Consider the following 15883-nt stretch of genomic DNA (forward strand, 5'->3'; position numbering starts at 1 on the left):
TTGCAATGCAACTATGGTATTTTCTTTTTATTTTCATAGGGTTTGGTTGAAGTGATAACAAACAGCGATGACCATATCTCAGTTAGAGCTACCATCCTTTTAGGAGAGCTTTTACATATGGTAAGTTTACCAACTTCTGATTGTGTTTCATACCATTAATGTTTTAATTTACAGTGTTACTTTGTAATATCAAAAAATAAATATATATCTTTTGGATATTCATCTTTGTGCATTACAAAGAGCCTTTGATGCCTTGTATCTTGAGAAATATGTGTAGAGAGAGAGAGAGGGAGGGAGGAAGGGACAGGCTACTTTTATAAATGGGACAAATATAAAACATACAAAGTACTTAATATTGATTTTTATACTTTCAGTGTTGGCAATTTGAGTCCTATAAATCATAATCTCTCTCAGAAAGACTTTCTACCTACAAAGCCAGGAATTAACAAAACTATAAATTACTTCAACTTGCTAAGAATGAAATTGATATATGGCAGTCAGTGCTTGAATTTTAGAAAACTTTGTGCAAAAATTATAAATATAACTGCCTTGTTTGACACAGTCTTCTCTGTAAACTTGAAGGTTGAAGTTCGCAGGGTAGGAATCTTTTTTTTTTTTGCCGTGGTTTTGTGACATCAGTAACTTTTAGAAACAAGGAGCTACCACAGTGATCTAACAATTCTTTACTCCCAGCAAATCAATCAGTGAGGGAACTCTGTTTGTAATAGAAATTCATATTTGTAGGCCACTTCTTAGTTAATAAAATACTAAATAAAAAGAGCCACTTTAAACTTATTAAGGAAGAAGAAATCAGTGGCAGCTCTTAAAAATTATGTTATGGCTTGCTATTATTGCCAGTATGTTTTGTTTTTGTTGTTTTTGTTTGTTTTGTCTTTTTAACATTGCAGCTAGGCTGTGTGAATGAGATAAAGAAAATTAAACAGAGTTCAATGACAGTTGTCTTGTTTATCACTTAATTATTTAGCCACTTGCTCTGTTCTCCTTCAGCCCATCTATGAAAGAATTAATATTGCAGGTTCTCAGGTTTGATTATTTTTATTTTAATTCTTAAGATAGCATTGCCTTTAAGTATATCTATCAGTATCCAGAATTTTTTGCTTTTGTATGAAGGAATCTCATAAATTTCACGCGTTCCTTTCCCTGTACACCAGAATTCTATGATTCTCTGGAAATATAAAAGTTGCTCATTTTGAGTAGTATAGTGGTGTTAGTTCATTGCTTATTCTTACATCTTCTTGCTTTTACATTTAATTAATTATCTTCATTGGTAGAAAGCAGATTGAATGGTAAAATTTTGTTTTTAAAGCAGAAGTTAATTAAGTTTCTTATTTTAAATATTGTTGGAGCATGAGACAAATCTGTTTCGAGAAGGCAGTTTTAAAACCCAAGAAGTCAACTCAAAAGTTATGGCATTGAATTCAGCATTTAAAACATTACTTTTAATGTAACATGATGGCTCTGGATCTATTTTTGATGTCATTTGAGAATTGAATTTAATTAGGTACCACTTAAAAATTTTAATTTGTTATAATAATGGATCTATGAAATTTATAGTTTTATTAATGTAATGTGAGTCTACATCTTTATATTTATTATAGCTTATCCTTGTTGAAAGTAGGTAAGATACAAATTATAAATAAGTATGTATTGGAAAGTAAATTATTAAGTTAATTTCATGAGTAAAACCTCACAGTCCTTAGTATTATATCTGTAGATCATCTAGAACATAAAATATTTCTGTTTCTCAGCTCTTACAAAATGTTATGTTTCCTTTTAGGCAAACACAATTCTCCCTCATTCACATAGTCATCATTTGCACTGCCTACCAACTCTAATGAATATGGCCGCATCCTTTGATATCCCCAAGGAAAAGAGACTGTAAGTATCAGGGCTGTAGCAGAGCTCATGCCCGGTATCTTTAATACCCACTTAGATAATCTCTTCTTTTTAAAAAGTGGTATGTATAGGTTATGCTTAGATATTCTTTTAGGGAAGCCTTAAAGATAAGAGGAAAATTAATAGTTTTATTTAATAATTTGTATTTTCGGCTACAAAGTATTTTAGCTTAGTAAAATCAGTTTTTCCTAGCATGTTTCTGGATAAGGACATAGACTTTCTACCAGATCACTAAAAATATTGGTGGAGAATTTTAAGGACAATTCTATGTTTTGAGCAGCACTTCAGGCTCTTTTTTTAAATGTCTGAATTATTTCAAATTAATAAAGCACAAAGATTAACAATGTATTTTTATATGTGTCGTTAAAATTAACGTTGGAATTTAATAACCCATACTGTAGACATTGAAGTAAGCTGAACGCTTACTACTGAAGGAGATATTACAGATATAGAATTTATAAACAAAGTATAGCTATAGCTCTGTTGGAATTCCAGTGCTAATAATAAAATATAATTTAAAGGTAAAGATGGAGGAGCTGGATTGGTAAGCACTAGTAACAGTCTTTTTTCATTTGGTAATGATTATGTCTAGGTCAGGCATATCTTTTTTTTCAATTATGATCAGAAAAATCTATATATTTGGACCCTGTTTTTTTTGTAATGTTAGTGAATTGTAGTTCATTAGCTATTCAGAACTATGAATTTTTGTTAACAGTTACAACACATTTCTCAAAAGTTAAGTTAGCCTTATTAATTCAGAAGTACACATATGGGCCTCATTATATATTAATATTCTATTAATTTTAAATCTGTCAATGAAAATACTATTATTTAACAAACTGAAATTGTATTATAAACTGAGGACATTTGGGGGTGATCTCAGTTCTGACTTGGCTTAGATTAGTAATGGTAGCTTTCAGCTTTTAGTAGTTTCATGATGTAAAAATTTGCCTTCCCAAAGCCTTGTAGAACTAAACTCTCTGGGTCAAGCAAGTTGTGGCTGTGAATTTCAGAGTTCATCAGTAATTCAAATTTACCTTGAAAATTCCAGTAATAATAGTCTTCTTACAATGGTTTTTTGTCTATTTCTGTTTTTCTTAGTTTGGTAAGCTCTTTACAGATAGAATAAATACTTGCCATCTCAAAGTTTTAATTTTAAATTTGATTTGTATTTACCAGTAGGTCTGAAGTTGGAACTTGATTGCTACCAAATTCTTGAAAACTGTGCTTTTATGTACCACAAAGAAGTAATTAAAAATAATTTTTAAAAGGATACCACTTAAAAGGATACAGTTGTAGATCAATGGGGGAACATAGAGAATGTTCAGTTGATATCAGATCAATGAATATCCATATGGGGGAAAAATAAAATTGTATTTCAACCTCATACCATAAAAAATAATCAATTTCAGATGGCTTAAAGACTTAAATGTGAAAAAGTTTTAAAACTTTTATAAGAAAATATAGACCACTAGATTTCTGACTGTGTGGAAGTAGTTCTTAAAACCAGTATTCAAAAAGTGCCCACCATCATAAAAGAAAAGATTAGTAAGTATATATTTAGTTGAGTCTAAATAGTTAGTGTTTCTTCATATGCATCAGCAGTGTTCTTGACTTTTTTTTTTAATTTGTGGTTCCAGATTTTAGTAAATAATTTACTTTTTAGTAACAATCTCTAGCCTTAAATTTATATAAGTTTTAATAATTTACCAAAGTGACCTATTTAAAATTATGCTAGCCTTGTTACAGTATCAGTTGAATTTCTTTGTCATTAGGAGAGCCAGTGCAGCCTTGAACTGTTTGAAACGCTTTCATGAAATGAAGAAACGAGGACCTAAGCCTTACAGCCTTCATTTAGACCACATTATTCAGAAAGCAATTGCAACACACCAGAAACGGGATCAGTATCTCCGAGTTCAGAAAGATATATTTGTGCTTAAGGTACTGACGTGAATCTGTGATTTTTAACTTAGTTTCCTAAAGTATGCATATACTTGCTTCGATTTTGGTATGCATATTGCTTGAGTTTGCAGTTTTATTCATGCATATGGATTTTTGGATGACTTCCAAGTTTTATAATGACTATGCAGTTTAGAGCAGTGTTTTTATAACTTTTAAAGTTAAAAAAATTTGATGATCCATCCTTAAATGAGAAAGCTTTCCTTTTTTTTGAAATTTTAAACTTAGTTTTCTGATGTGAGACAATTTGCCTTAATTTTTCTTATTACTTTCTGATGATTTTAGGATACAGAGGAAGCTCTTTTAATGAACCTTAGAGATAGCCAAGTCCTTCAACATAAAGAGAATCTTGAATGGAATTGGAATCTTATAGGCACCATTCTTAAGGTATGACAAGATACTTCCTGGTGATTTCTTGATTGTATTCATTTTATTATTCATTGTAAGTCATCATAATTATATGTTTGGTAACAGATAAATATATTTATAATATAACATTATGTTTTTCTAGTGGCCAAATGTAAATCTAAGAAACTATAAAGATGAACAGTTACACAGGTATGTAAGAACTGTTTTACATTTAAATGTAAAGAACCTAGATTTGAATTTTGCTTAATACCTGCTAAAAGTAATAATTGTTGCTTAAAACAAACATATACATTTTAATAGTTGGTGTTCAATATGTACATACAGATGCTTCTCAACTTATGGTGAGGTTACGTTCCTATAAATCTATCGTTATTTAAAAAGTTGAAAATTCATTTATACATGTAACCTATTGAATGTCATAGCTTGGCCTGCTTTACATGTGCTCAGAATACAATATCCAAAAAATGCTGGCAACACAGTACACTATAGAGTATTGGTTGTTTACCCTTGTGATTGTGTATCTGACTGGGAGCTGTGGCTCACTTCCACTGCCCAGCATTGTGAGAGAGTATTGTATTGCATATTGCCAGCCTGGGAAAAGTTCAAAATTCAAAATTTGAAGTATGATTTCTACTAAACACATATCTCATTTGCACCATCGTAAAAGCTGAAAAATTAAGCTGGGGACTGTCTGTGTGTATGCTTTTATATATAATTTTTTTATATATGTAATTTTTTTTATACTTTATAACCAAAAAGCATCAGTTAATTCTTATTCCAGTTATTTACATTCTGGTTTTAGTTTTGGAACAAATGAAGTATTTGAGATAGAGGTTTCTCTAATTGGATAATATCGACCATGTAGTAATCTTAGCCTTAATGTATGAGGATGACATAATTAGGACATAATGTTTTCCTCCCAATATGATATCCGTTTTTAATATTTCATTTGTAAATATTTTTTGCATCTGACTTTGGAGGGTTAGCCATTCTTTCTGCTCTTAACACTCTTCTTAACTAGGTTAATACTCTTCGTACCTTCTACAAAACACACTAATATTCATAACAAATACAGCACTGCAAGCTACTTTCTGTTCTCTAGTACTCTGGTGCATTTTTACTGCTTCTGAGTTTAGGCTAACCAACCACCAGTACTGATCTCCTTCGATAAGACCCTTATTTTATGTTTTTGAGAAGTTCATGTCATTAACATTATTATATTATAATTTATATAATATCATATTATTATATTAGATTGTATTTATCTACTGATGCTATTTAACATTTCTATATTAAGTTTTTAGAAATATATAGAACATATATATTACATTGGAATAAAGAAGCATATAGCACTAACCTTCCATACTCCTTGAAAATAGAGATGAAGTCTCATTCAACTTTGTTTCTCTAGCTCCTAGACTTGGCACATCTGTTGGACTGGATTATGGTGAATGAAATTAAGTTGAACTAAATTAAGTGGAATCTTAGAACATAATGTTGAAAACTATAACATTGAAATATCCTAAATTATGTCTATAGCTTCATAAATTTAGTTGCCTAAATTTTACATGCAGCTTTTGTATTTGGCTTTTTGCGTATTTGTGAAAAACTGACAAATCATAGGGTAACATACTTACAATTATCCAATATAAGAATATTTTATAGAGCCATGGGACAGTATTCTTCATAAAATACAATAGAAGAATATTTATGTCCTGGTGGCCTTCTTATATTTATTCAACCTTATCTTTTAGCTATGTTATATCTAAATATAACATAGCAGGAAAAAGATGCATTTTTCCTGCTAGCATCTTTGTTCTCCACAATTTCTTTCAGGAATCCCACCATAAAATTTTTATTCCGCAAAGATATTCTTTACAATGAAGGGGTTTTGGGGGGTTTTTTTGTTTTGTTTTGTTTGTTTGGCGTGTGTGTGAGAGAAAATGTACCAAATGTGTTTATTAAATTTTTTGCCATTTACCTTAGTGGTTTAGAACCAAAACATTCAAAACTTTATTTTCATAAGCTATGGTTAAGATCCTAAAATGATCGTTTGGTTTCTTACTTTGCTGCTAATTTTATTTTCATCTTAGGTTTGTACGAAGACTACTTTATTTTTACAAGCCCAGCAGTAAATTATATGCCAACCTGGATCTGGATTTTGCCAAGTCCAAGCAGCTCACAGTTGTGGGCTGCCAGTTTACAGAATTTCTTCTTGAGTCTGAAGAGGTAAAAAGGACTTTGACTATTTTTCAGATCAAATGTTTTTTATTGAATTTGCTCCTTTTTATTTCTGAATATGCATAAACTATATTTAGAAACATAGGGAATGAGCACAGACCTAGATTTGAATCCTGACTTAGTCACTAGTTAGTTTTGTGACTTTGGGCAAGTAATTTGCCTTCTAGAAGTCGTGGTTTTCTCCTTGTAAAATGGAAGATAATACCATCTCCATGTAGCATTGTGTTGACTGGGATTAAAAACAAGTACTCAGTGATTGATATTTGTTATTAATTTCATCATTATCATTAAATTTTTGGGGGGCTTGTTTATATTTGATTCTTCTAATTATAGACACTAAGTTCATTTCCAATAATATCACAACGTACTTGTTTTTAGGATGGGCAAGGATACTTAGAAGATCTAGTAAAGGACATTGTTCAGTGGCTCAATGCCTCATCTGGAATGAAACCTGAAAGAAGTCTTCACAATAATGGTTTACTGACTACCCTTAGTCAACACTACTTTTTATTTATTGGAACACTTTCTTGCCACCCTCATGGAGTCAAAATGCTGGAAAAATGCAGCGTATTTCAATGGTGAGTAGCCCTAGAATTTGTTTCTATTTGTCATTAAACACTTTCTTTTAGAAATTTTAAAATATTTGCTTAATTAATAAATCAATACAGTAACTTCTAGCAACCTTCATTATTTGCACCCCTCCCCCCCTTTTTTTTTAGTCTTCTTAACCTTTGCTCTTTGAAAAACCAAGATCATGTGCTAAAACTGACGGTTTCTAGCTTGGACTATAGCAGAGATGGATTGGCTAGAGTCATTCTTTCCAAAATCTTAACTGCAGCAACTGATGTGAGTATAACATAGGCAGTAAAACTATATTTTTAATAACAAGTTAATTCAACATTTTATAAATTTTAACTAAGTAAAATTAATTATAAGTTATAAGAATGTGGGATGGAATTTGAGTTTACTTTAAAATTTTAGTTCCTCCAAAGAACTCCATACAGTAGCTATATTTTTATATAAAAGGGAGGATGCACCTAGATAGAAACAAATATTTAATTTTACTAGCACTAAAAAAATATATCAAGGGCTAGACTTTCAATTCCAATTTTCTGCCCTTTTCAAGTAGCAGAACTGTCCTAAAATAAAGTCAAGTAGGTTCTCTCTGGCGCAGTTTGTGTTTTCCTTTTTTTAACATTCTCATTTATCTCTGTAGGCCTGCAGGCTGTATGCAACAAAACATTTAAGAGTATTATTGAGAGCTAATGTTGAATTCTTCAATAATTGGGGAATTGAATTACTAGTGACCCAACTACATGATAAAAACAAAACAATTTCTTCCGAAGCTCTTGATATCCTTGATGAAGCATGTGAAGACAAGGTGAAGATTCATTATTTTATAATAAAATACTTAGACATCAATTTTTATTAAAATATTCAGTTTTAATAGAAAGTTATATGAAATTGTATAAATATAGGTGTTTTGGAGTAGAGAATTTACTATCTATACAATTGTTAATTTGCCTAATAATTATTTATTTTAGGCCAATCTTCATGCTCTTATTCAAATGAAGCCAGCTTTATCCCACCTTGGGGACAAAGGTTTGCTTCTCCTTCTGAGGTAAATTTTAAGTAAATTTTTCTTGTAGTTATGTTTTCCTTTGTGTTCCCTCTGGCAGTGTATATTACAACTGGATTTAAATATGAAAAGAAAGATGTGAAGAGTTTAGCTGTTAGCTTCTGAAAGAGACCTATTTTAGAATCTCAGATATCCCTTTAATATTAAAACTCTGTCTTTTCATTGTTTTTGTTAATGTTTCTTCTACATTTCCTATGCATTTGATGACATTTTCTTTACTGTGATCAGATTCATGTATTTTTGCAAAGATTGTGAAAATGTATTAGTAATAGAAGTTATAATTAATAGTTGATCTTTTAGTTTTAGGAAGGAGCTATTTTTAAAGTTTTTTAGCTCCTTAAATATTTTTTGTTTGAGATATTTTAGTCCTTAAACATTTTTTGTCAGACTCAATGTTAAACTCTTGCTTGTTTTAATTTACAGATTTCTATCCATTCCAAAAGGGTTTTCCTATTTGAACGAAAGGGGTTATGTAGCAAAACAGTTGGAAAAGTGGCACAAGGTAACTTTCTATTGAATAAGGTTCAATTTATGTGTTTTTATCTTGGAAAATAGATTCATAAATTTGGAAGATTTTATTTTATCATCAATATTTTGAAACTAAAGAGTTTGAATATTTAAATATATGAAGTTAAGTCTAAATTCTGTATAATTATTTGTATTTGCATTTATCTTTTTTTAAACTACAGTTATAGAAAACTTCATTTTGTATACATTGAAATTTAGATCATCTCATTCTCTTTAATTTCTGCATAGTACATTACTATATGAATGTACCTTAATTTTTACAACCACTTTCATGTTGATGGGTATTTAGATTGTTGCTGACTTTTTAGTTTTGTAAACAGTGTTTGATGCATATTCTTGCATATTTATCTTTGCATACTTTTGCAAGTATGTCTTTTGGCTAAATTTGTAAAAATATAATTGAATCAAAAAATCTTATGAATTTAAATTTTTGATAAATACTGCCAAATTGCTTTCCAAAGAGGTTCTACCAATTCCTTCTAAAAACTTTGAAGTGAAGATCTTTTGCAATAAAGATGGCAGTGTGATTGACTCTCAGTTTAAAGAATTTAAAAATTTCCCAAGTTTTAGTTGGAAACATTTTTTACTTTTGACCTGATTTAAATCAGTGGGAAAAGATATTACTTTTTACCAAAAGGTACTAAAATGATATAACTCAGTTAATTTCCTTTTTAAAATTCCTAGTGAATATCTTCAGGGTTTAATATTAAGAAGCTAGTTTTTTTTTGATGGAGAGATTCAGATGAGCTGAACAACAAAATTATTAACTTACATCGACCCAAAAATATTAATTGAAAATGGGGAAAAAAGATGAAGCAGAAATATTTTGGGTATGATAGAACATTATCATTCATAATATCATGTTCTACCTTTTTCAAAAATTTATTAAATTACATAAACAGATGTTCATTTTTCTCATATTTATTCTCTAAGATTTGCTAGGTACCTAACATAGTATAAATTTAGTGAATTTATGATACTACATATAATTAAAACAATATTGTTCTCTAGGAATATAATTCAAAATATGTTGACTTGATTGAGGAACAACTTAACGAAGCACTTACTACTTATCGGAAGCCAATTGATGGTGATAACTATGTTCGTCGAAGTAACCAAAGGTATCCAGTTAATGGAATAACTTATTGCTGGTCCTCAATTATAAAATTTAAAACCAGTTTGCAATGTAATTAATTCCCAACATTTTCTGAGTACTAAGATATTCTATTTCTTACACTGACATAGGAAAAATCTTCTTAAAGAACAGCATTTATTGCTCAGAAACTTCAATGGCATTCATAGCATAATGAAAGTACCCTTACTGATTTAGCATTCAGGTACTCTCCATGCTCTTACCTTAGTCTCTTTTTAGTCTCAGCTCTCCTACCATTACTCTGAGACCAGATAAACTATTATTTTTCTAGAAAAGTCTTCATGCCTTTCTACCTCAGTATTTTCATTTATGCTGGGAGACTATATCTAGTAATTCTGTTTATTTAGTACTTTATTACTAGTCATTGTTTTAATTAGCATATTTAAAATGAGCCAATAGGTGTATCAATCATCTTTATTATACTAGATTACAGCGTCCTCATGTCTACCTGCCTGTACACCTTTATGGACAACTGGTACACCACAAAACAGGCTGTCATTTGTTGGAAGTACAGGTAAAAATATAATTTGCTTATTTTAAATAGCTACAATAATAGAAAATAGTCTTAGGATCATTAGGATCTTTGCAGAAACATCACAAAAGCCTTAAGGTCAGTGGCATAATTACTTCTAAAGCTGTCCATGTTATAATTGACTTAGCCAGTCTGTGTTTGTAATACTTAGACTAGCTTGATATTACTAGCTTGAGTGCATTTTCCTGAAGTACGTGTCACCTTTTGCAAAGCTAATTTGTTACATAGGTTCGGTAACCCACTGAAAGTCTGAGTTCTCTTTATAGTTTGTTGGGGAAGTTCATGTCCTTAGTAAAAACACACTGAAAAACTGAGTTTTTCATTCCTCTTGTTGGGAAGTTGAACCAAACCTGATACAGATTCAGTTACCTTTGGTCAGCAGCAAATTACAAGTTGTTTGTTAGTTCCTCACTATTCTTGCATACTTCATGGACTGTTTAAGCAAACAGTTTTTTGAGGATAGTATGCACACCAAGTTTATGGCTGTGAACGTCTTGCAGCTAGATGTTTTCAGTAAATATAACCTTTTTCTCATGTTAGAAATAGAGAAGTATTTGTGTGTATGTCCGAACAATTGTAATCCAATAATTTTAGTTCCTTTTTGTATCAGTGTTCATCTCAGGAACAAAAATTTTGCATAAATATAGTGTATAGTTTCATGTATTTCTGTAGTATGTCCATAAAGACTTGGGACACATATTTTATATTAATTTTTTAAAACTTCACTAAAAATTTAAATGATTTGTACAGTGTGTCATTACCTATATTGTATGATAAAATCTTGGCATTAGTTTACTATTTTCTATTTAAAAGAAATAATGGTAATTGTGACTAACATTTTTGTAATACTAGGTACCAAGTACATTGTTAAGCACTTTATATGTAATAATTCATTAAATCAAACTTTATGAGGCAGATACTGTTATTATCCTTATTTTTGAAATTAGGAAATCAAGACATGGGGAGATTAAGTAACATGCTTAAGGCCTCATAGCTAATAAGTACTAACCTTAGAGTATGAACTCAGAGCTCATGCACTAATGCTGCTTCTTAAGAAATTTTACATAAAATTATTTTAGAATTTTAAATATGCAAAATTTACAAAGTGCAAACCTTAAATAGCCTTAAGATATAATGAGAAAATACATTAAAAACAATTATTACTCATATGATTTTCTTTTCCTTTCTCCAGAATATTATTACAGAACTCTGTCACAATGTTCGTACACCAGATTTGGATAAATGGGAAGAAATCAAAAAACTGAAGGCATCTCTTTGGGCTTTGGTTTGTAATAAACACTTGTATAAGATCTTAATGTTTAGATTTTTCTAATTTCCCATTAATATTAAATAAAAATCTTATTATTTGGAACTTGTTCTTAGGTTTATATTCTAATACTAAGATTGTTCCCACACAGTTAAATATTATTTTTAAGCTGGAAAATAAATGATTAAGCTATTAATTTTCTTGCTAAGGGAAATGGAACATTAATTCCTAAGGTTTCTTATTTGAGTTTTTTTCACATTTTTTCCCTCTTTCATAAATGGGGTTAAAATTTTTGTTTTCTGGCTAGCTTTCCAAATCTCCTGAAAGAGTTCTTTTGTAATATAAGTGATTTCTTTTCTTTCAGGGAAATATTGGCTCATCAAATTGGGGTCTCAATTTGCTACAGGAAGAAAATGTGATTCCAGATATACTAAAACTTGCAAAACAATGTGAAGTTCTTTCCATCAGAGGGTATGTCATTTAACTCAGAAATATTTCTACCGTACATATACTGTTTTTCACAAATGGTGTGAAGAAAAAGTATTTGAGGATTCAGAGTAGTCTAGTAGAACTAGTCACCGAAAGTCCTAGTGATAGAAGATTTTTAAATGCACTAAATTAAATATATTTAATTTGTCTTGTTTAATATTATCATTGTTTTTATCATTATAATATTGAAGTTTGTCTTGCAAGTAAATAGTGAAAGTGTAGTGTGTCCAACAGCCCTGATATTCCATATTTATCCTAGAAAAGCTAATAATATGTTTTTTCCTAAGATTGCATTATGTTATAAATTATTTCTTTATAATTAATATTTTTATTAGGAAGATTTTCATTTTATTGCTTGTAATTTATTCAACTCATTTTAATATATTTTCAGTTTTTAATAGTTTTTTGAAAAAATTAAAATGTACGTATAGCTGACTCATATTTTGTGGTTGTTTTGAGAAATCTCAGTGTGAAATAATAAACTGTCATTACTACATCTTTTATATACAGGACCTGTGTATATGTGCTTGGGCTCATAGCAAAAACCAAACAAGGCTGTGATATTCTGAAATGTCACAGCTGGGATGCTGTAAGGCATAGTCGCAAACATCTGTGGCCAGTGGTTCCGGATGATGTAGAACAGCTCTGTAATGAACTTTCATCTATCCCAAGCACCTTAAGTTTGAATTCAGAGTCAACCAGCTCTAGACATAATAGTGAAAGTGAGTCTGCACCATCAAGTAAGTATCATCACAGGTTTTATATAAAGTTAGCCAAAATTAACATTTATATTTGTAATCTGAAAATTTAAATGTATTACTTTCCCAGTTTACTTTTTTCAAAGACAATTTGGCAATAATAGCCTATGTTAGAGAATGCATATCTTTTCACAACAGAATATATAGCTTCCAATCTACATTGTTCTCTCTCCTTGCTTTCTAAATAGCTTTGGAAAATAACTACTTCAGAGTTAAATAATAAGCCATGTGCCAGAAGAATCATTCCCTTTGTTTGTCATAACATCTAATAAATAAATGTTTATTTGCCTACATCCTTCATTTACGTAGTTTTTTATTTTTCAGATACAGAGAGTGTTGAACCAGAATGTGTTTGTTAAGAGATATTCACATGTTCATTTTTAAGAGAAGAGCTAAATTTTAAAATTATATAATGAAACTGTTTAAAGTATCAAAAATTAATTAAATAAAAAACAATTTGTGATTTTCAGCCCTGCACTAGTAAGTGTGTAAAATTTGAGATATGGTTCTTTTTAAGAAGATAGTGCAACATTTATCAAACCATATTTCACCAGATCTAAGATGCCATGAATTCTAAGATGCACTGGTATTTTATGTACCACTAAAAAAGAAGGAAAAATACTGCCTATTAAATTAGGACGTATCACTGATTGCAAGATGCATCTGGATTTTAGAGATATTAAGTGTGAAAAATATTTATCTTAAAATTGACAGAATACAATTGGAAGTAATGCATTTTGCAGATTTATTTAGGATTTCATTTTGCCTCCTTTCAAAATATATTTGAAGTAGTTTATAGTTATTCAACAGAAAAGTTAAAAAATAGAAATAGTATTAAATCTCATGTATGTCATTAGATACCTGGATTGTCTTTTATTAGAGTTAGGCACTAAATTTAGATGAGTTAGTACCTAAGACCAAATGAGAAATAAACATAATTGGTTTAAACATGAATTTAAAATGTTATGAGTTGGTTCTTTGTAAGTATATTTTAAGATCAGGAATTTATTTATTATAAGATTAATTTCTCCTGCCTATTGTGATTCGAAGGATAAACCACCAGGAATTGTAGCAACTAAGTGAACATTTATGGTTGAGTCTTTTTTTTTTTTTTTTTAACTTTATCCTGAATTTTTGGAGGTTTTGGAAACCCACTGGAATAATGAAATTTCATGTAAGCTGATCCATGAGTTCTGTAGTTTTTTTTTTTTTATTTTTTGTTTTTTTGGTTTTTTGTTTTTTGGAAATAGCAGAACCACCTCATAATGAGATAATTTTTAATTTTATTCAAGTCCAAATTCTGGATCTCAAGAAAGCTCCCCCCCCCCACACACACACACACAATATTTTTTATTGGTGAAATTCAAAATAATTGAGTACAGTTTTTTTGTAATACAGATTCAATAGAATGAAATTCTTTTTTGGGGTGGGAGACGGGGAACATCATATTAATTTCCTAAGAGGGCTGCCACAAAGAAGTACCACAGATTGAATGGCTTAAAACAGAAGTTAATTCTCTCACAGTCTGGAGGCTAGAAGTCCAAAATCAAGGTGTCATCGAGGCCTCAACCCTCTGAAATTCTGGGTAGAATCCTTCCTTGCCTCATCTTACTTTGTTGTGATAGCTAGCAATCATTGGTGTTCTTAGCTTGCAGCTGCATTTCTCCAGTACCTTTTATCACATAGTATTCTCCTTGTGTGTCTCTCTTCACATAGTCTTCTCATCTCTTATAAAGACTCCAGTCATATTGGGTTAAGGGCCCACTCTTCTCCATTATGACCTCGTCTTAACTAATTACATCTGCAGAAGGCCTGCAGTTTAACCCTTTATGGCTCAGCAGTTTAACCCTTTATTTTTGAAAATTTTTATCCCATATGACAAACAAAAATTTCTTGAACTGTTTCACTAATAGTTACTATGATTCCGTTAATCATTTTTAAATTCTTTGATCATAGGTATGTTCATTATGGAAGATGACCGGTTTGGCAGCAGCTCTACTAGTACCTTTTTCCTTGACATCAATGAAGATGCAGAGCCAGCATTTTATGATCGACCTGGACCCATAAAGGATAAAAATTCATTCCCTTTCTTTGGTTCTAGTAAACTTGTGAGGAATCGTATCTTAAATTCACTTACCTTGCCTAATAAAAAACATCGTAGTAGCAGTGATCCAAAAGGAGGGAAACTGTCATCTGAAAATAAGACAAGCAACAGGCGGATCAGAACGCTTACGGAACCTAGTGTTGACTTTAATCATAGTGATGATTTTACACCCATATCCACAGTACGGAAAACATTACAATTAGAAACTTCATTTGTTGGGAATAGGCACATCGAAGACACTGGTAGTACTCCAAGTATTGGAGAGAATGAATTAAAATTCACCAAGAGTCTTGGTACAGAGAATCACAGAGAAAACACAAGCCGAGAGAGATTAGTCGTAGAAAGTTCAACGAGTTCACATATGAAGATACGTAGCCAGAGTTTTAATACAGACACTACAACAAGCGGCATAAGTTCAATGAGCTCAAGTCCTTCACGAGAGACAGTAGGTGTAGATGCTACAACTGTGGACACAGACTGTGGAAGTATGAGTACTGTGGTAAGTACCAAAACTGTTAAAACAAGCCACTATTTGACACCACAGTCTAACCATCTTTCTCTCTCCAAGTCAAACTCAGTGTCCCTGGTGCCTCCAGGTTCTTCTCACACAATTCCTAGAAGAGCACAGTCCCTTAAAGCACCCTCTATTGCTACAATTAAAAGTCTAGCAGATTGTAACTTTAGTTACACAAGTTCTAGAGATGCCTTTGGCTACGCTACACTGAAAAGATTACAGCAACAAAGAATGCATCCGTCCTTATCTCATTCTGAAGCTTTAGCATCTCCAGCAAAAGATGTGCTGTTTACCGATACCATCACCATGAAGGCCAACAGCTTTGAGTCCAGGTTAACACCAAGCAGGTGAGCAAATATTTAAATATTTATTCATATATTTAAAAATGAACAATAATGGTTGCATTTTGACAG

The 15883-nt window shown here is 30.9% G+C and overlaps 1 protein-coding gene across 8 annotated transcripts in view; it reads left to right on the forward strand.

Moving 5' to 3' along the window:
- RICTOR (RPTOR independent companion of MTOR complex 2) overlaps positions 1-15883 on the forward strand; it is a 100544-nt gene that overhangs the window by 69859 nt on the left and 14802 nt on the right. For all 8 annotated transcript variants that reach the window (XM_023536925.1, XM_023536927.1, XM_011370695.2 and 5 more), the window contains 17 exons: positions 40-120; positions 1799-1899; positions 3693-3858; positions 4162-4263; positions 4388-4434; positions 6339-6474; positions 6865-7064; positions 7206-7332; positions 7703-7867; positions 8031-8107; positions 8549-8627; positions 9665-9774; positions 10233-10320; positions 11531-11623; positions 11970-12076; positions 12605-12834; positions 14809-15817. In XM_023536925.1, the coding sequence (XP_023392693.1) occupies positions 40-120; positions 1799-1899; positions 3693-3858; positions 4162-4263; positions 4388-4434; positions 6339-6474; positions 6865-7064; positions 7206-7332; positions 7703-7867; positions 8031-8107; positions 8549-8627; positions 9665-9774; positions 10233-10320; positions 11531-11623; positions 11970-12076; positions 12605-12834; positions 14809-15817 (2918 nt within the window). The remainder of the gene's footprint in view (positions 1-39; positions 121-1798; positions 1900-3692; positions 3859-4161; positions 4264-4387; positions 4435-6338; positions 6475-6864; positions 7065-7205; positions 7333-7702; positions 7868-8030; positions 8108-8548; positions 8628-9664; positions 9775-10232; positions 10321-11530; positions 11624-11969; positions 12077-12604; positions 12835-14808; positions 15818-15883) is intronic.

Source organism: Pteropus vampyrus, unplaced genomic scaffold, assembly GCF_000151845.1.
Source record: "Pteropus vampyrus isolate Shadow unplaced genomic scaffold, Pvam_2.0 Scaffold172, whole genome shotgun sequence".
NCBI classification, from domain to species: domain Eukaryota; kingdom Metazoa; phylum Chordata; class Mammalia; order Chiroptera; family Pteropodidae; genus Pteropus; species Pteropus vampyrus.